The sequence below is a fragment of the Ursus maritimus genome, unplaced genomic scaffold (genome assembly GCF_017311325.1).
Source record: "Ursus maritimus isolate PB19 unplaced genomic scaffold, ASM1731132v1 scaffold_10, whole genome shotgun sequence".
In the NCBI taxonomy this organism is placed as follows: Eukaryota; Metazoa; Chordata; class Mammalia; order Carnivora; family Ursidae; genus Ursus; species Ursus maritimus.
Window position 1 is genome coordinate 9430788 of NW_024423344.1, and position 20173 is coordinate 9450960.

At 42.8% G+C, this 20173-nt stretch overlaps 1 protein-coding gene across 1 annotated transcript in view; it reads left to right on the forward strand.

Moving 5' to 3' along the window:
- The first annotated feature begins 205 nt into the window (after positions 1-205).
- The window catches only part of LOC103664411 (microtubule-associated tumor suppressor candidate 2-like), a 125221-nt gene continuing 105253 nt past the window's right edge, over positions 206-20173 (forward strand). Inside the window, exons 1-2 of the mRNA XM_040620914.1 lie at positions 206-2434; positions 8384-8624. Coding sequence (XP_040476848.1) covers positions 206-2434; positions 8384-8624 — 2470 coding nt within the window. The remainder of the gene's footprint in view (positions 2435-8383; positions 8625-20173) is intronic.

The window sequence follows — 20173 nt, forward strand, 5'->3', positions numbered from 1 at the left end:
TAACAGATAAGTCTCCTGCTGTATGTCAAAACAATGCTTGGTTTTAAGACTGCTCCGAAAATGATTAAAGTAGTATTGCAACGTGACATTGTCAGGGGGCAACAAGCAGCTTGAGAATTTCCTATTACTCAAATAGCAGCTTGAAGGAAGCTCCTTTCCATTAAGTAGGACTGCATGGCCAGCAGCCCCCACTGAAGGGTGGAAAATGAGCATCCCAGTGGCTCCGAAGAAATCATGTTACACTCAGTTGCGGGACAACAGAAATGGAGTGAAAAATAATAATGAGAGTATCCTAGGTCTGGGAGATACAAATGCCAATCAAATCATGTTGGAGGTCAGTTCCTCTCATGATGAGTCTGAGACACGTGACCGGGCAGATGAAATTGGAAATGCAAATTCAAGTGAGCCAGAGAACAGTGCCCATTTCAATAAGGAATTTCATCAACTTCAGGGCTTTGGGAGAGGATCGCAGGCTGGCCCCACCAGCCTGAAAGATTTTAAATTTTCTTCGACCGTCCATGGAGGACTAAATGAAGAGCACATGGTGGAGAGAGGCACAGATATCCTACAGACCCCTCGCAGTGTTCAGGGACCAAGTCTGTCAAGTTGGAGGAACATTATGGCAGAGGCCAGTCCAGAGGTTTTGGCTAAAAGGGATGCTGAACTTCCCCGGCATGCTCCTAAGGATAAGTTGGCAAAGACCCTTGACAATGAGGAATTGAGAAGGCATTCTTTGGAAAGGGCAGGCAGCTCTGCTGTTGTCATGGACATGCCCACGAGGGAGTGTGGCGGGAGCCTGACCTGGCAGCGTCTGCAGCCCATGCAGCTCGACTCCCATGAAGCCCCGCGTCAGGAGCCCAGTGGTGGGGAGGCGCCACAGAGGATATTGACCGCCCCCTCTCTAGGGGCAGCTCTTCCTCTGGCTGACAGTACCTCAGAGGGAAAGAGTGTGCATCATCCTAAACCATCTACCTCAGCAACCAAGGAGACCACCCCCTCAGAGACCCAGATGGAGGGGGGACATGGACCGAAAGTTAGCAATGAGAGCACCTCGCTTTCTGCCCATCCAGAGCCTGGGCTGGATTCACCTCCAGCACTGAAGGGAGTCCTGAGTAAGCCAGAAGCACAATTAGGTCAGGGAAAGGGAGAGCTCAAGCCAGAGCTGAAATTTGTCCCGCCCAAGGCTGTGCAGGAGTTTAAGTCAGTCCAGGCCGAAGGTCTGGGTTGCCCCAAGGAAGGTAGCATGGTACACCTCGAGAGAAAGGAGCCAGGTGGCAAAGCACAGCAGGAGGCCGCCACCGGTGCCCTTAGCCTGTCATCACACAGCAGTGGCCACCACCTTGGTGTGGGAAGAGGCAGGAGTGAGCAGGACAAGAGAGCAGTCTACCCAGGTGAGGAGGGTTCTCTTCAGACCCCCCCCACACCAGGCCCTGCTTCCTTGGGAGCTGCCGAGAAGCAGCCCACTGGCAAAATTTCATCAAGTGCGGCTAGGAAGTTGGGCGAAATGGCATCCAACAGCATTTCAGCAGGTGATGGGCATGTTCCTTTTATTCCTTATGACCCACCTGACAGCAGGCCGTCAGATGTCAGTGAGGAGAGCGCACTGGACAATGGGAACATGGACAGTGCGGCGATTTGTACTTCAGATCCTTCCGTTGGAGACAGCAACACTGGGGTCCCTGAGCCCCTCGGCCCTCAGAGCAGTAGCTCAGAAGTAGGGGACAGCAAAGAGATCCCTACTTCTGTTGCAGAAGATAGGAAGCTCCTAGAAAGTGCAACTAAGACTGAAAGCACCCCAGGGGGAGCAGGTGCTCTTCTCAGTGGCCCGGCACCCCTCCATCCAGAGACAACTGTGAATGTGACCCACCAGCCTCCACCACCTAGTAGCAGTGTTCAGGACTTAGGCACGTTAGGTGCGGATGCCAGGGCACCCTCGGCTGCCGCACCCCCCACCGATAGTGCATGGTTGTTGAACACCCCCCCGAAAGTGCCTGACAAGAGCACCTGCCCCAGTGGGATCCCCGAGCCTGTGTTCCCACATTCTGAGGACACCCCTTCCTCACAGGAGGGAATGGAGAACCAGCAGGTTGAAAAAACAGAAGAAAGGACAGAACCCAAGCCCATCATTCTGCCCAAGCCCAAGCACGTGAGGCCCAAGATCATCACCTACATCAGGAGGAGTCCTCAGGCCCTGGGCCAGGTGGACACTTCGCTCCTTCCCGTGGGGCTTCCTTATGCCCCGCCCACGTGTACCATGCCTCTTCCCAAAGAGGAGAAGGCAGCAGGTGGTGAGCTGAAGCCATCTGCCAACCTCTATGAGAAGTACAAGCCGGACTTGCAAAAGCCCCGGGTCTTCAGTTCTGGGTTGATGGTGTCTGGGATCAAGCCACCAGGACACCATTTCAGTCAAATGAGTGAGAAGTTTTTGCAGGAGGTAAGAGAATGTCATTGTGATATGATCTTTAAGTCAAACAGTGTAAAGTTTGTTACGTGTTTTCAGTGTAAACTGTGAAACCAGAATATCCTCTCTCAGCAAATGGCGGATTTTGATGGATGCACGTGTGTGGAAACGGATGTTCTTACCCAGAGGGGCTTCTAGACAAGTGGGCATTTTGGGCCAGAAGAGCTTGATGATCGTGCTGAGGTGTAGTTAACACCCAGGGAGACTCATTTAAATTCCACTCAGCATAATACGGGTGAGGTTGGATAAACATGCATTTAAATTGGCTTCCGTGTTTGAATAAGTCAGCTTAAGTCTTTTCTAAGCCAGATCAATGGGGGGAGAAGCCCAAAATAAATATATTGTTCAAATTGGTGTGATTTCATCCTCTCAGGGGGAGTATTTTCCTTACGGGAGGCTCTCATCTCATATTCATTCATGGGAAAACCACAGCAAATAGCACATCACGTGTCAGGCATGGGCTCTTTGTTTTGAGTCAAAATAATAATGACAACTCACATTTAGTTGAGCACCTACTCTGCCTTGAACCCACATGACATAACATTTCATCTTTATCAGTCTTCACTAGTTCTTATAGTGATTTTCTGGAGGTTGGGATTACAGTGTTTATCATTGTAGAGATGCAGAAGCGGCTTTGGAGGGATTTGAGTAGCTCAGTTAAAGCCACAGAACAAGGACAGTGCTGAGGTGCTCTTCTCCCTCCCAATTCTGTCACTGTGCTGCCCCTCTCATTTTTTTTAATAATAGTTTTTTATTATATTATGTTAGTCACCATACAGTACATCCCTGGTTTCTGATGTAAAGTTCCATGATTCATTAGTTGCGTATAACACCCAGTGCACCATGCAATACATGCCCTCCTTACTACCCATCACCAGTCTATCCCAATCCCCTACCCCCCTCCCCTCTGAGGCCTTCAGTTTGTTTCTCAGAGTCCATAGTCTCTCATGCTTCATTCCCCCTTCTGATCACCCCCCCCTTTCTTTATCCCTTTCTTCCCCTACCGATCTTCCTAGTTCTTATGTTCCATAGATGAGAGAAATCATATGATGATTGTCTTTCTCTGCTTGACTTATTTCACTTAGCATTATCTCCTCCAGTGCCGTCCATGTTGCAGCAAATGTTGAGAAATCGTTCTTTTTGATAGCTGAGTAATATTCCATTGTATATATGGACCACATCTTCTTAACCCAGCCCCTCTCATTTCTTTCTGTTTTTCATTTTTTGTTTTGTTTTTTCCCCCTCTGATGGGTCCCCAGAGTTTAGACCAATGCTTGACATATCTGTGTGGTCAGAAAATGTTGAATGGTGGCTGAATTATGAACTCACATATGTTGGATCCAAACAAAAGTCAACCAAAGCTTCTTTGAGATAAAAAGGCTAAGTCCAAAGTTGGACATTAGGTTGATTGAATGTACTGACATATTTACAGAATGTACTCCTCAGAGCGGAAGTTGTCAGCTCTGGCACAGCAAGAGAGGTGACTCTGTTCTAAACAGCAGATCTTGACCAAGGCTAGCACTGACCAGGTGCCCTAGCAGCTGACCATCTGTTCTGCCCTGGGGCAGGCTGTTAGCTCCGAGTCACACATCTCGCTCACTGTCTTCTGACTCTGGGCCTGCTGGAGAGGCTTCCCACCTCACATCCCTACAGAGAGAACACCAACTAGAGAGTCTAGGGGTCCAGTCTTTTCAGCAGAGGCTCATTTCGCTGTTCAGGGCTGTGTGCTGTCCTGTTTTAGGTGGGCTTCTCACACAGAGGTAGCAGCGAGAGGATGTTCTGGCCAAAGGACTTGGAGAGTCTGGCGCCAGGCAGTGGCATCTCACTAACTGAGGACAGATTGCCACCCTGGTCTTATACATCAGTCTCTGAGCCTAGTTAATGTGAGTCTTTCTCAAATGTCTAAAACCTTATTCACCTGGGCCTCCAAGGCTCAGGATCAGGCTCTGACCTTAAGGTCTTTACTAAGACAGGGATGTTCCTTGTGAAGCCTCTAAAAGGTAGCCATCCGATCCTCCCCGGGGCTGCGGATACCAAAGCTGGTTAAATAACCAAAGACTCTTTTTTTCTCAATGAGTCACAGCAGAGGTAAGCAACTTGTACAAGATTGGATCCTCAAATCTGGCATAGCAGAGTATCTCTTTGACAAGCGCACCCTGGGAGACAGTGATGAGAGCTAACCCTTAGGCCGGCTTCTCCTTGGCCACTAAGATGACTCCCCTGGTCACCAAGCGTGTTGGGGTTACCTTTGCCTTTTCTATATGTCATACCAACATAACCACTTAAGTTCTTCATTTGTACCATTTCTTCAAATAAACTAATTTGGTTCCCCACCCACCCCCAAAAAAGATCCCCCAGATTTTTCTCTGCAAAAACACATACATGAGAGAAATTTTACGTGGAGAGGTTGGCAAACATCCTGTTACCGTCTGCAGTTCTTTTTCTGTGACCCTTACTGATTTTGGTTTTGTGTCTGTCTTTTCTGTATTGCTTCTCTTCCCTCCATAAAATATAAGAACTTCTAAATTATACGCACATTTTCTCCTAAAATATTTCCTATATCTTAATCCTCTAGAAGCCACCTGAGTCTCAAGGAAATGGGATAGCATGGGTGTTTGTGTGGTGTTAGTAGTTCTGAGGGGTTTGGAGAGGCCCCATTGGTGGGGGACAGCAGCACCACTGTGCACCAGCTCCTCTGTCTGGGGACTGTTTTCTGCCATAATTAGAGTGTCGGAGACCTAGGCCCTGTCTTCCGGCTACAAGACAGAGCAGAGAAGACCCAGGTGTTGTACTGGGCTAATTTCTGCCCTAATCCTCTTTTAATCAATAGGCTGGCCCTTGCCTTTGCTCCTAGAGCTGCAACTTGACGAAATGCAGTGCGTCCCCTTCCTGTGTTCAGGCCTGGTGCAGGGAGGTCTCAAAGCCACCTCCCCTGCCAGTGAGCCCTGCTTCGCCCCAGGATGGCTTCAGCCAGTCTCCAGGGAAAGAACACATTTCTGACCAGTTGCAACAGAAGTATTTTTCAATTGTGGACGTCCTATATCTTTTTAATAAATGGGAAAGTCTTAACAGTACAAACCCAAACAGGCTTCAGACTCTTTCATCATTATTGACAGATTCCTGCTGGTTAGCATTAGTAGAAACGAAGAAGTCAGAGGAAGGGCTCTTCTGAGAGAGGGCGTCCTTTCTCTGTTGACAGGAACAATACAGACATTTAGAGCTTCCGGAAGTGGCTTTGAAGATCATCTTGGACCTGCTTGTGGCAGGATGATAAAATATGCTTCCTGGTTTAGACTGTTTTCTGCTTGCACCTATCCTGAGGTCTCTGGGGTACTTCTTCCTACTGACGCCTTGGGGAATCCCTTTGCATTTTTGGTGTAAAGAGGTGGGAAGAGGGGAGCAGGAGTGAGAGGACAGGGGTGAGGTTGTGTACTTGCAACATACAGATGTCTGATTAGGGCTGGTCTCCCTTCTTACTCCCATTATACAAGGACGTATGTATGTGTGTATTATGGAAGTGTCTATCCAGACTTGAAGGAATTGGCTTGTACAATTGTGGAGGCTGGCAAGTCAAAAGTATGCAGGGTGGGCCAGCAGGCTGGAGACGTAGGGAAGAGGTGATGCTGCAGTTCAAGTCCAAAGGCCATCTGCTGGCAGATTTCCCTCTTCTTTAAGGGAGGTCAGTCTTTTTTCCATTAAGGCATTTGACTGATTAGGTGAGGCCCACCCACATAATAAAGAATAATTGGCTTTACTCAGGGTTTACTGATTTAAATGTTGATCTCATCTTTAAAACATAAACATCTAGAATAATCTTTGACCAAATATCTGGGCACAGTGACCTAGCCAGGTTGTGAAGATTAACCATCACAAGTCCTCTCCCAGTAGCCATCCCAGTGGCTTCTCAATGAAGCCTCCACATTTACCGTGTGTCTACCCAGCCCAGCCCAACCCACTGAAAACAGGACAGGGCAAATATGAAGAGGGGCAGTCTAGGAAGAACTTAACTTGTTTGTATACCTTGATTGATTTTAGGAGTTCGAAGTCACAAGGATCTTTTAGTTTGCTTTCAAAATTATTTCTCTAAAAATACTCCGTTAGAGAAGGAGAGAAAAAAATCATTTGGGGTTAAGCACTATGTGTTCATAGCTGTGCAGCGACACCTGTATTCTGTCGGTAAAGATGAAAGAACTGAGTGTCAAGTTTTTTGTAGATTCCCTTGTCTTCTCAAAAACACAAATTAGGCATACTTTTCACCTTCTTAAAGAATTTGTTACATCTTATCAGAGACAAACTACCCAACGAAGTGAGGGGCATTGAAGGGACTGAAATCATTAAGGTCGCTTCTGAGTGACAGCATGCTGGGTTTTTGACTCCCCAGTTTCCAAGAACCGAGTAATTACTGAGATCAGCATATTGCAATCCTGAAAACCTGACAGATGTAGGACAGAAATCATGTCTTCATGAGAGCACGTGCTGGAAGCAGTGAGCAGTGGCAACAGAATTTTAGAAACTACAATGAAAAAAAATAGAGGAACATAAATATAATAGAAAAGCCAAAGGTTGATAGTAAGAGGGTAAGTAGGGAATGGTCAAAAATTTATCAGAGAGCAGAACTAGAATGTCTTTCATAGGAATATAATTTTCCGTGGCCTGAATTCAGCCTATCTACTAGAGCAATCATGCATATGTTACAATGTGATTATGACAAAAGGCCTGATCTTTTGTTTCAATAATGTCAGTTTAAGGAGAACCTTGTATCTGTTTCAACATTAAAAGAGCATCAAATTAAGAGTTTTTCTCTTCAACATCTTGAATCAAAGCTTTAAGCCCCTATTAAAGAATATTGCTAAATGCTTGTGATTCCTGAATAGATAAATGTTTGACACATAAAATGTATTGTGATTAAAAGTAGAGTTCACAGTTGTATCTATCGTTCATAGCCTCTGGCACTATTTTTTTTTTAACTTAAAGGAAATAAAGATTATTTAGTTGTCTTATTTTTTTTCATTTTTAATATGAAGAAACACTGATAATATGAACAGACTCTGTGGGTATAGAATTACATATATAAAGGGCTGTGTTCTAGCCCAAACCGTTGACTATAGGGGAAAGTAACAGTATTGTTATTAAATTTAGGTAAAAATGGAGACATGATTCCTTTATTGAATAAATAGTTGTTGACTTTATGTGCTAGACACCATTCTAGGTCCTATACATTTAGCAGTCAACAAGATTCTGCCCTAGAACTTCCACTGTAGTGAAACTGACCAAACATTCATGGACACCCCACCTTACTAGGGAAGACAGTTGAGGTGAGTCACAGACGCTCATTTTTGATTATGTGAACAGAGTGTAGAGGCCTGAAAGCATATTTTTCCATCAACTGCTTTATTCTTCCAAACAGCCTTTTCTCCCACATTAACGATGCATATTTTATTTCCTAAGTAGCCCAGTAAAGACAACAGAAATTGGTAAAGTGGTTCACCTGCTTCTCCTAAGAGTAGGTTACCATAAACATTGTGCCTTTTCTCATTAGGAAGGATGAAACTTTCGTAATTCTACGAACATTTGCGAAACTCCTTCCCTGCTTCATTGAGATTATGTATTTATAGATTGGCTACTTGCAGAGATTCCAATGATTTTGTAGCAATCAGATTTAAAAATCTTGTGCAGTGAGTTGTTTTCCCAGTGAAATGTGCATTCATAGTGCGTTAGGACTGGAAGAGACCTGAGAGGTCCTCCAGTTGTGTTGTTAACTTAGAGATGAAGACCCCGGAGCCTGAGACGGTAAGTGGCCAGTGATGGAGCAGCTCAGTGGTGCCAGAGTGGCTGTTCCTGGAGACTTGATCTCCTGACTGCATTCCCTACTCATTCTATGACGTGTGCTTCTCTGATTAAGCTTCTGCTCATTTATCATAGGTTACAGAACGCCCCGGAAAAGAAGAATTTTGTTCTCCTTCCTATACTCATTATGAAGTTCCTCCAACTTTCTATCGATCGGCCATGCTCCTTAAGCCCCAGTTGGGATTGGGTGCAATGTCCCGTTTACCATCTGCAAAGAGCAGGATCCTGATCGCGAGTCAGAGGTCCTCAGCGAGTGCCATCCACCCACCAGGACCCATCACGGCAGCTGCTAGCCTCTACAGCTCCGATTCTGTGGGTAAGTGACCCAGCCATGACTACTTCTCCTGCTGCACTTGTAAATAGTAATTCTTGAAAATGGCAGTAACTGTCTACTGTGTTATACAAATGCCTCTCACCCTCTGAGAGGAGCCTTTTTCTGCTCTTCCATCTGACTGTCGATACGGATACTTGTTAACACTGCTCCGCCTGCACCAGTCATCTTCCACCTTACTTTCAAAAGGGTGGCCTTTGCAACCCCTTCCTCACTTCTTCTGATTTCTCCTTTCTCTGATACAGCCTGTGAACCAGGAGCCAGTGGAGTTTTTCTGTAAGGGGTCAGATAGTAAATATTTTAGGCTTTCTGGGCCTTAATGGTCCATGTTGTAACTACTTAGCATGAAAGCAGCCGCAGACAGTACATCAGTGAACAAGTGAGGCTTAATTCACAGAAATAGAGAGAGGGCTGGGTTTGGCCTGAGGGCTGTAGTTTGCCAGAGAGATCTTCCTACAGCCCGGCACTGACCATAACACTCTTCATCTGTTCACAAATGTGGTTCACTGGACCACTCCATAGTTGCTTACGGAAAGGCTCTGCTGCCTCTCTGTGCTCTCCTGCTCCACCATGGCTGGCCAGTCCCCTCCTGGAGTTCTCCGCACGACTTGTTTGCTGTCTCCATTCTTCTGTCCCCGTGGTTTCCCCTAGGCTTTATGTATTATTTTATTATAGACATAATACGTCCCCAGTGTAAAATAATTTGAATATAGAAAAATATGGAAAAGGAAGTAATAATGCTTAGAATATTTTTAGCACCCAGTGAGAGTTATTATTATGGAGTTTTTTTCTTCCAGTGTGATTTTTTTCTGTGCATTTTTCAATAGTTAAAATGATACTGAATGTGAATTTTGGTTTTTTTCTATTAATACATGGTAAACATTTCCTAGGTCATCAGTGTTTCAGAAATATTTTAATGGCAGCATAATGTTTTGTTTTGTTCATTTATGCATTTATTCAACAAATTTTGGATGCTTATTATGTGCCAGAAGTTGTGAATTAAGGACTGCAGCAGCGAACAAATCAGAGAGCTTCTACCTTTCTGCGTCTTACAGTCTAATGGATGAAATAGACCAAAAAACCAAAAAAATAAATACGTAATTGTAAATATGAAAGCAAGGAGCATAGCGTTTTAAGAAATTACAGCCAGAAGATTATATGGGGTGGAGACGCTTCAGGGGCAGCCTCTCTGAGGAAGTGGGAAGAATGGGAGAAGGTGGGGAATCGTGTCAGAGTTGATTGAGTCCTTGCCCAATTACTGGCAGTGAGTTCTGCTTACTCTACACTATTTTCAGTAATGTCGTGATTTGAATCTTTATGTATACTTACTTGTCTTCTTTCCTATTGTTTTCTTAGGCTCGATCATTTGAAGTGTAATGATTGTATAAAAGCATATCCAAACATTTTTTTAAGGCCAAGGAATTTTCTAGAAAACTTGTAACAATTATTTTCCCACTGGTGTTTCTTGGAAGTACTTCTTTCCATTCCCTTGCCAGTGCTGAGTATTACCACTCCTCCACCTCCTCCTCCTATTATTATTATTGCATTTCTTTTATTATCAGTGGAGGGGAACTTTTTAACCTAGTTTCCATTATATTACTTCATGAATTGCCATTTCCTGAGGTAAATATTGAGGAACAATATTTTAAAATATATTTTCTTAATAGTTTTTTTTTACAAGCACTTCTATAAAAATCAAATTATTTTTGATGGTTCTCATGAGATATATATAGATAGATAGATAGATATAGATATATAGATATATATAATGGACCTACCTGTTATTATCAGACATGCTCCAAGGTAATTACGTGATTCAGTCCCTTATTCAAGAATTATTACTGAGGGACTGTTACATGTCAGTGCTGTTCCCGGTGTAGGGGATAAAGCAGTGAAAACAGACAAAAATCCTTGCCCCCATGGAGCTTGAATTTTAGTATGAGGCAGTCTTTTTTGTTTTTTAATAAGCAAATAAATTACATGGTGTGTTGGGAGAAATAACTAGTATTGAAGGAAATGAAACATAGGGAAGGGATATAGGAGGTTTGGGAAAGAAGAAGGGAGAATACAACTTTCAATAGGGTGGTGGGGAAGTCACCATTAAACATTCCCCAGAGGAGATGACGGAGGGAACCACATGGATATCAGGGGTGGAGTGTCCAGGCAGAGGGAGGAACCAGGGCACAGCCCCTGAAGTGGCAGGAAGGCCAGGAGGCTGGAACGGAGAGAGCAGGGAAGATGGGAAGCGAGGAGGTTGGTGGCGTGTGTGTGTGTGTGTGTGTGTGTGTGTGTGTGTGTGTGTGTGTGGCGGGGGGCAGAAATTGCATAAGGCTTAGGAACCATTCTGAGGATTTGACTTTTCCTCTGAGTGAGAAAACCATTGGAGGCTTTGGAGCCAGGACCGCATGATCTGGCTTTTGTGGACACAGGATCCCTCTAAGTCTACGAGGACAGAGGATAAAACAGGGAGCAGGCAAGAGGTGATGCAGACAGTGAGGGGACACAGTGAGAAGGTAGAGCACATCGGGGCTCCTGACTGACTGCACGTGGGCTCTGAGAGAAAAGGTGCAGTAGAAGGCGACTCCCTGAGAATGCAGTTGCCACTCAGAGAGTGCGGGAGAAGCTGGTTTGGGAGCGGAGGATAGGAGCTCACTCAGGGTGTGTTGCGGTGGAAATGCCCTCAGCCATCTTAGAGGATAAAGCGTTGCATGTAGGATCCAGCGTTGAGAGGACAGGGCTGGCTGGAGATCTGAAAGTTAATTGTCAGCAGATGGCTGGTCTTTACAGCCATGATGCTCCCCTCCACTGGCCGCCATTCTCTCCAGCATGATTTCACCTTCACCAGTAACTTAGAAATTTGATGTGGAGTTGAATTACGAGCTTTGAAATAGCATGATGTAACAAATGTTAATAGTTTTACTTATGTACAGAATTTGGAAAAACTTAAAATTACTGAAGATAAACTTAGTTGAGATTTAGTTAATAGTAGTCAAGTTTTGGGTAATGAAAAGTCTTTAAGCATATACCACTTGCGTAAAAATACCACTACCCAGAAGAGGCAGGCAGTTTGAGCTCTTTCTGAGGATGACTTGTTTGTGTTCACACATTTGTGATGAGGCTGACACTTCTTTAGTGTTCAGCTCAGTCCCCAGAAATACACATATAAGGGACTCCTCCACCCCTGCTCCTTCAAGACTCCAACTCTTTTTCTTGGGCTCCTGGGTATCTTAATTTAGAGAGATATGTGTCCACATGACCTAACAAAGCCTTGTGACAATGATGGGCGTCACTCCTACAGGACACTGAAAAGGTGAAATCCTTTCTTAGTGCTGTTGGAAGGATCATGTGTCATAGGCTCTGAGACAGACAATGAAAAGTCCTTGCTCCAGAGACTGGAGAGCTTTGGTGCGATGACTGTGCTCCACTAGCCCTTGGTCTATGGAGCCAGGCCAGTGGCCCTTTGCTTGGCCTCCTTGGCTTATTCCAGGCAGTAGGCCCTTTCCATTCTTAGGCAACTTTGCTAGAGTCCCCCAGGCTACCAGGACCTGCTCTGGCAATACGCCTGTCTTATTTATTTCTTTTCTTTCTGCAGAAATCCTTCCATTTTTCTTCATGATTTCTTAGGAGATACTCCCTTTCTCCTCAAACACTATCATTTTTTTTTATTTCATGAAGGTCCATTAAATGCAGAGCCAAAGTCATTATCTACCAAAAAACTACTAATGGCGTCTCTTAACTTGAGAGGTAGGAGGGCTTAACTTTCAGACTCTAGCAGGAAATGAAGGGAAATAGCTGCATAACATCCTTCTGGAATAAAAAGGACAAGAAAAAGCCAGACAGCTAGGATTCCATGTTAAAGCAGTCTGAAAGCTCACCTCCTGTCATGCCCTCCTGTTGACCACCTCTGTAAGGAGTCTCTCATTTTGTTCCTTCACTGCAAGAAATCTTCCAGCCAGGGAAGGAGGGCACATATTGCATGGTGCACTGGGTGTTATATGCAAGTAATGAATCATGGAACGTTGCATCGAAAACTGGGGATGTACGGAATGGTGACTAATAAAACAATAAAAATTATAAAAAAAGAAAGAAAGAAAAGAAAAGAAAAGAAAAAAAAGAAATCTTCCAGCTAGGGAGAATGTGGTTCACCCAAGGCTAGAATTCACAGAGCTGTGGAGGAAAAGGAAAACTCATTCCTTTGTTCAGTAATCCCTGATTGCACATTTACTGTGAGTTAGCCCAAATCACAAAAGTAAATGTGGACATATTTGGCTACATTAAAATTGACTTCTCTTTGTTTTGAAGCACTCAATTAAATCAGGAAGAAAAACAGCAGGATTCCAATAGACTGACCATGTAAGGCCATAAACAATGAGTTTAGGGGCACCTGGGTAGCTCGGTCAGTTAAGCCGCCAACTCTTGGTTTCAGCTCAGATCATGATCTCAGGGCCCTTGGATGGAGTCCTGAGTCAGGCTCTGTGCTCAGTGGGGCATCTGTTTCAGGAGTCTCTCTCCCTGTGCTGCCCCCACTTCCCGACTGGTCGTTCATGCTCTCTCTCTAAAATCAATCTTTAAAAAAAAAAAAAAGAGTTTAAAAATAAGAAAATATAACTGATAAATACAAGTGTAAAGAGCCCAAATACATAATTATGAAATTTAAAAGTCTATGAAAACAAAAGGTTTTCATTCATTCGATGGCACTGCTTAGCCATAACCATTGTGAATATTTGTATGTTCATTCATACTGCTTCGTGTATCTATGCATTTTGTTGCAGAAGTGTTAATGGGGTTAAGGGGTGTGCTGGAGGCTTATACAACACACGTTGTGCCTACTTTGAGTTAGGTATGATTGTTAGTTTTGATTTAGAAGTGAAGGGAGGGATACTTAGGGGAAATAACTTATGTCATGCAGCTCATGAACTATGGGGCAGAAGTTTGACTCAAGACTGTCTCCGTGTTCATGTTCTCAACCGCCACGCTAGACTACATCATTGAACTGCCTGTGTTAAATCTTACTACACTGCAGTATCTTTACTTTATAAAACAAGGATAAGACCAATGTCTGTGGATTTTCTGACAAACCATGGTCCTTGGGCTAGGCAACTGTTTTTGTAAATACATTTTAATGGAACACAGCCACACCCATTTGCTCTCCTTTTGCTTATGGCTGCTTTTAGAGTTGAGTCATTATAATAGAGACAAGAAATTGCCCAGAAGCCTAAAATATTTATTGTCTGGCCCTTTAAGAAAAAAGTTTCTCGACACCTGCCTTAGTATAATACCAGTTACCGTTTACAGTGATACCATTTAGGCTGAAGAGGTATATGAAAAAGTTAATAAGGTTTTGAAACTCTTTGCACAGTGGAAGTCTAGGTCTGGGAGGTATGGTGAATTTAAATTTTATCAATGCATTTTATCAAAATTAATCCATTTTCCAAGGACATCCATTGTTTTTTTTGTTTGCTTGTTTTTATCTCCCTGGAGAATTTAGCTTACCCGGCACTAAGCAACAGGGACTATGGTGGAGTACTGATGCTGGGGAGGCCCCAAGAAGGCACAGTGGGGGTTTCAGGGACTGTAAACTTTAGAATCTGAAGTTCATGCACCTCTGGAGAGCCACAGGATTAAAGGTGTGTAGATGTTAGTCTTACACATCCTTTGGGTGAGATGCTTGGCAAAGAATCTAATGAAGGAACCATTAGAGGAGTCTCTAGGGCTATTCTCCTATTTCTTTTATTTCTCTTTCTTTTTTTTTTTTTCCTCCTATCTCTTTTCAACACCTCTAGTTTTCTTGAGATGACCTCAAATAAGATGGTGGAGTTAAGAAATTTGCCCATTTTCTTTTCTCACAAGTCTCCCCCCAAACAATAGGAGGATAATGTAGATACTGTCTTTAACAAATCTAGAAACATCAGTGAATCCAAACCATAATAATTGAGGAGTGGCTGTCAAGTATGGAAAGCCCCAAAGAGGATGCCTTTAGTTGCAGGTGGGGACATGTCAGTGGAGCCCACAGAGCAGGGTCACACCTTGGGGAATCTGTGCTTGGAGTAGTGGTAGGGGTACATATGCAGGAGTCAGGAGTGTCTATGGCCCCAGTTTTCATCACAGAACAGCAGGGAGGCAGGCCTAAATGAGAAAATAGACATCTTTACAATCAGTCTGTAAGGTTGGGTGGGTGTCATGAGACTCTAAAATACAAGCAACCAACCTTGTTAAAAGCTGCCAACCTTCTTTGTCTGGAGATAAACAGGTTAAAACAAGAGCCTGTGCTCACATGCACAACCTCAGAGAACTAGACAGGAAGAACTCACCTTATGAGAAGATGAGTGCACATTAAAATCCCCACCTGCCCCCACACCCCCTCCTCTCCTTACCACCACACACTGGACCTTGGCTATAGAGCCTGGATCCCTAGGGAACACAGAAAGTATTTTCTTTCTCTGTTTATCTCCCTTCCTCTTATTACATTATTACCGTTATTCCTCTTATTACCATAATTAGGTACCAAATGCCACCTGTTCTGGTTCAAGAAAAGTGCAGAGCCTGGGTCTCTCCCTTAAGTAAGCCCTGGCCCCAGATGGACCAGTCTTGATACAGTCATTTAAAAAGCTAATTTCCATTACCAAGATAATAACAAAGCATTCTAGTCTATATCTGCTTCTTATTAAGAAAGTGATTCACTTCCTAACCACTTGAACAACCTCACTTCCCTTTCCTTTTCTCTCCTAGTCTCTCCTACTCTGTGACTTTGCTGGAGCTCCTCTCTTTCTCCCCAGCTCTCAGATATCTCCCAGAAATGCTTCCATTCTCCCCAGTGCCCACCTCAGTCATTGTCATCAGAATATTTTGAACTCCCCCTGCCGCATACGCAGCCTTAACACCACTGGACCCAGAGTAACTGCCAGGCCTTCTCTTCTGGTTGCATCCATGTCCTGGGGAAGCATGGGAAAGCTCTGGACTTTCTAACATTATTTCTTGAGAATCTTTGAATTTATGACATTTGTTTCTTTCTGGACTCTCTTTCATCCTTTCATGAGGTGCTGTCTTCCTGTCTAGCAGCTTGCATAAAAAGTTTATTGCAAGCAGAAGAAACAGCATATACAAAGGCCCTGAGGTAGGAACAAGCTTGGCATGGTCAGAGAACAAGAATAAAGTCAGCATGGCTGGAGTAAGTGGGAGGTGACTAGCAGGTGAGAAGTTGGGAGATAGATGATGATCAGATCATCCAGGGTCTTAGAGGCCCTGGTAAGGAATTTGGGTTTGAACCCGAGTGTGATAAGTAGCCCCCAAAAGCTTTAAACATGATTTAACTTATGGCCTACAAAGATCATCTGGAGAGGCTCAGTAGAACAGAAAAGGTGAAACTAGTTAGGGAGGCCAGTTAAGAGCGGGTACACTGGTACACATGTGAGATCCTGGTAGCTGGCGGCATAGAAGGAAAAAGGGGTGGAATTGTTGGCATACATGTTGGAGATAGGACCAGTAGTGCTGGACAGTGAGCATGGGTGAGGGGCAAAAAGTGGAGCCAATGAGGACTTCTAGAATTTTGGCTGGAGCAACCGGGTAGATTATGATGCCATTTATTAAGAGAGATCGACTAGCCAGGGAGGGAGTACAAAGAGTTCTGTATTGGTGAAGCAGTCACAGAGGCAATTAGACATGTGAGTCAGAGTCTCCAGGAGAAGTCAGCGCTGAAGGTTAAAATTTGGAGTTCAGCAGTTTCCTCTCCCACTCCCCCTGCTTGTGTTCCCTCTCTCGCTGGCTGTCTCTATCAAATAAATAAATAAAATCTTAAAAAAAAAATTTGGAGTTCAGCAGATGCTACTGAAGTCAAGGGAGTCAAGCCCATATTTGAAAGTAACCAGGAGAGTGGCTCTTAAAAGTTCTCATCATAAGAAAAAAAATTTTAACTATGTATAGTAACAGATGGTAACTGGACTTACTGTGGTGACCATTTTGCAACACATATAAATACTGAATCATTACGTCATCTATCTGAAACTATTATAATGTTATGTCCATTATACCTCAAAGAAAAAAAAAAAAAAGGAAAAAGTCAAGGGAGTGTAGCTAGATAGAGGGCAAAAGACATCCCGGAACGGGTCCCTATATTCCAGCATTTATAGAGTTCTAAGAAAGAAGAGTGGGAAGCAGCAGCCAGGGTAGAAAGTGGAAATCCAGGAGAATGTTTTGTCCTGAAAGCCAAGAGAACACAGTACATCAAAGAAGCAAGGAACGGTCAATAATTTTGATTGCCACCGAGGAACCAGGTAGTAAGAGGACAGAGAAGGGATGAGTGAATTTGACGACGTGGAAGTCATTGATTATCTTTACAAGAGCAATATAAATGGAATAATCGGGACAAAAGGCTGATTAGCCGGATAGACAAAAGGAAGTTGACCCTCAAGTGTAGCCAGCTCACGCTTATGGAATGTGAGAAGCAAATGGCAGAAATGCTGGATAACACTTGCAGTTATTTCATGATTTGAGGGAACGAGAGTGATTTTGTTTTTTCAGAGCTTCTGAAAAATACTTGTGATAATTTGGAATGAGTGTGCACTAATGGGCAGAATTTCTCATGAAAGTGCCTCTCTACTGCGTACGACCCAAACAGAGACAACACTGCCGACCTCAAATATGTAATGGGTCACACAAAAAAAAATCTGTTAACTTTGCAGGTAATTGATACTTGTATTGCTGTCAATATGCAAAATAGTATCTGGAGTCATTTTCTGAGGTTTGTTTCCTCAGCTTTAAGAAAATCAAAACAGCTGGAAAAGGAAGGCCTAGATAAGAAAGTTAAATGAAAATGGTCCAGGCAAATGGATAAAGCATCTGAATGCTGTTCTTCCACAACATTTCAGAAGGTAAATAAAAGTTAAGAAAGCGGGGCGCCTGGGTGGCTCGGTTAGTTAAGCATCTGCCTTTGGCTCAGGTCATGATCCCAGGGTCCTGAGATCAAGTCCTGCATCGGGTTCCTTGCTCAGAGGGGAGCCTGCTTCTCCCTCTGCCTTCTGCTCCCCCTGCTTGTGTGCCCTCTCTCTCTCTGACAAGTACATAAAAACATATCTTTTTAAAAAAAGTTAAGAAAGCTGTTGTCTGAACAGTGAGAGATGCCTGTTGCAAGGCTGTGGGGAGAAAAGTTACTGTGTCTTGCCTTAGTGAAAGGAATGGCCTGTTTTAAGGCCGAGCATGTATACAGAATTTTTTTTTTAAAGATTTTTTATTTATTTATTTGACAGAGACAGAGACAGCCAGTGAGAGAGGGAACACAAGCAGGGGGAGTGGGAGAGGAAGAAGCAGGCTCATAGCGGAGGAGCCTGATGTGGGGCTCGATCCCACAACGCCGGGATCACGCCCTGAGCCGAAGGCAGACGCTTAACCGCTGTGCCACCCAGGCGCCCCTGTATACAGAATTATTTTGACAACCTAAGTATAATGATGACAAAGATGATAATTACAACTGCAGAGTGATTATTATATAAAACAATATTTAATGTGCAAACAAACTTATGAGGTAGGTTTGGTGGTTTTTTTCTCATTTCTTTTTGTGTTGTACAGATAAGGCTCTGGTGATTAAGTAACATTCACAAGGTCAAAATCTAGTAATTCAGAGTACTAGTACCCAAATTGAGATCTGTGTGGTGAACAATTCACATTATTAATCCTCGGGATGACAGAGCCTTGCCATTCAGCTGCAACTAGAGAGCCCGTCTCACTCTTTCCCCTGGGCAAATGCCAGGATCCAGTTGTGGGAGGTTTGCATGTCAAAGTTAATATACCTTTATATACCTGTTACATACTTTTGTAACCATAGTGATGACACAAGAGTCTTGCCATACTCCCCGAAATTTCTTTTCTGCCCCTTACCTGATAATCCCCCCTCCTATTGCCCCACCTCACGCAAATACTGGCCTGCTCTCTGTCATTGTAAATTATGTTTTTAGACTTTCATGTAAGTGGAATTACACAGGATGTACTCTTTTTGTATCTGTCACTCCTATTTTTGAGATCAACCCATGATGTTGCCTTTATCCATAGTTCATTCCTTTCATTGCTGAGTATTGAATGGATGGATGTGCCACAATTTGATTATTCATTCACTTATTGATGGACTTTGTCAGTGATTTGGTTATAAGAAATGACAATACCATGAAAGTTCATATACAGATCTTTTTGTGGACAGTTTCATTACTCTTGAGCAAGTACCTAGAAGTGGAATTGCTGTTTTTTATAGTTTGTCTGATTTTAAATGAGAATGTCAAACTATTTTCCAAAGTAGTTTCCCTATCTTACATCGCCATGAGGAGTCTGTAAGAGTTCCAGTGCTTCATATCCTCACCAATATCTGGTATTGTTAGTCTTTTTAATATTTGCCATTCTAATGGGCATGCAGTTATAAAAAACTATTCAGTTTTAATTTGGATTTCACTGATAACTAATGATGTTGGCCATCTTTTTACATGTTCATTTACATTCATATATCTTTTTTGGTGAAGTGTTTGTTCAAATCCTTTGACCATTTAAAAAATCTGATTTTTTTTTCTCATTCGGTTGAAAAGGTCCTTATATATTCTGAATACAAAATATTCTTTTACGTATATCTTTTGAAAATATTTTCTTCTGCTGTTTGTCTTGGCTTTTAATTTTCTTCACACTCTTTCAAAACATAGGCTTTTTGTTTTGATAAATTCCAGTTTATAGATTTTTCTTTTATGATTTACGATTTTTGTTTCTTATTGAGGAAACTTTGCCTAACCCAAGGTCTCAAAGATTTTTTTTTCTGTATTTTATAGAAGTTTCATAGTTTTATTTCTTATTTTTAGGCCTGTGATCCATTTTGAGTTAACTTTAGATATGGTGTGAAGTAGGGATTAAGGTTAATTTTTTTTCATATAGATTTCAATTTTTCCAACATCATTTCTTAAAAGTATTATCCTTTTTCCATTGAAAAGTAAACTGACCATATAAATTTAAGTCTATTTCTAGACCCTACATTCTGTTCCATTGATCTACATACCTCTCCTTATGCCAATAGCACACTCTTCTAGATACTATGGATTTGTAATAAGTCTTGAAATCAGGTTGTATAAATCTCACAACTTGTTATTCCTTTTCATAATTGACTATTCTAGATCATCTAAGTTTCCATTCATATTTTAGAGTCAGCTTGTCAATTTCTAAAAAAATATACTTGCTGTGGTTTTGATTGAGACTGTGTTGGATCTAGAGATTAATTTGGGAAGAATTGAAATTTTTAACAACATTAAGATTTCCAATCCTTGAACATAGTGTATCTCTTAATTATTTGGACGTTCTTTAATTTCTCTCAGCATGACTTCTTAGTTTAGTGAACATTTTAGACATTTAAAAAATCCCTATGTATTCATAGCAGCATTATTCACAATATCCAAGAAGTGAAAGCAACCCAGTGTCCCTGTAACCATGTGTGAACAGATAAACAAAATGTGGTATATGCATACAATAGAATGTTATTCAACTTAAAAAGGAAGGAATTTTTGACATGCTACAAC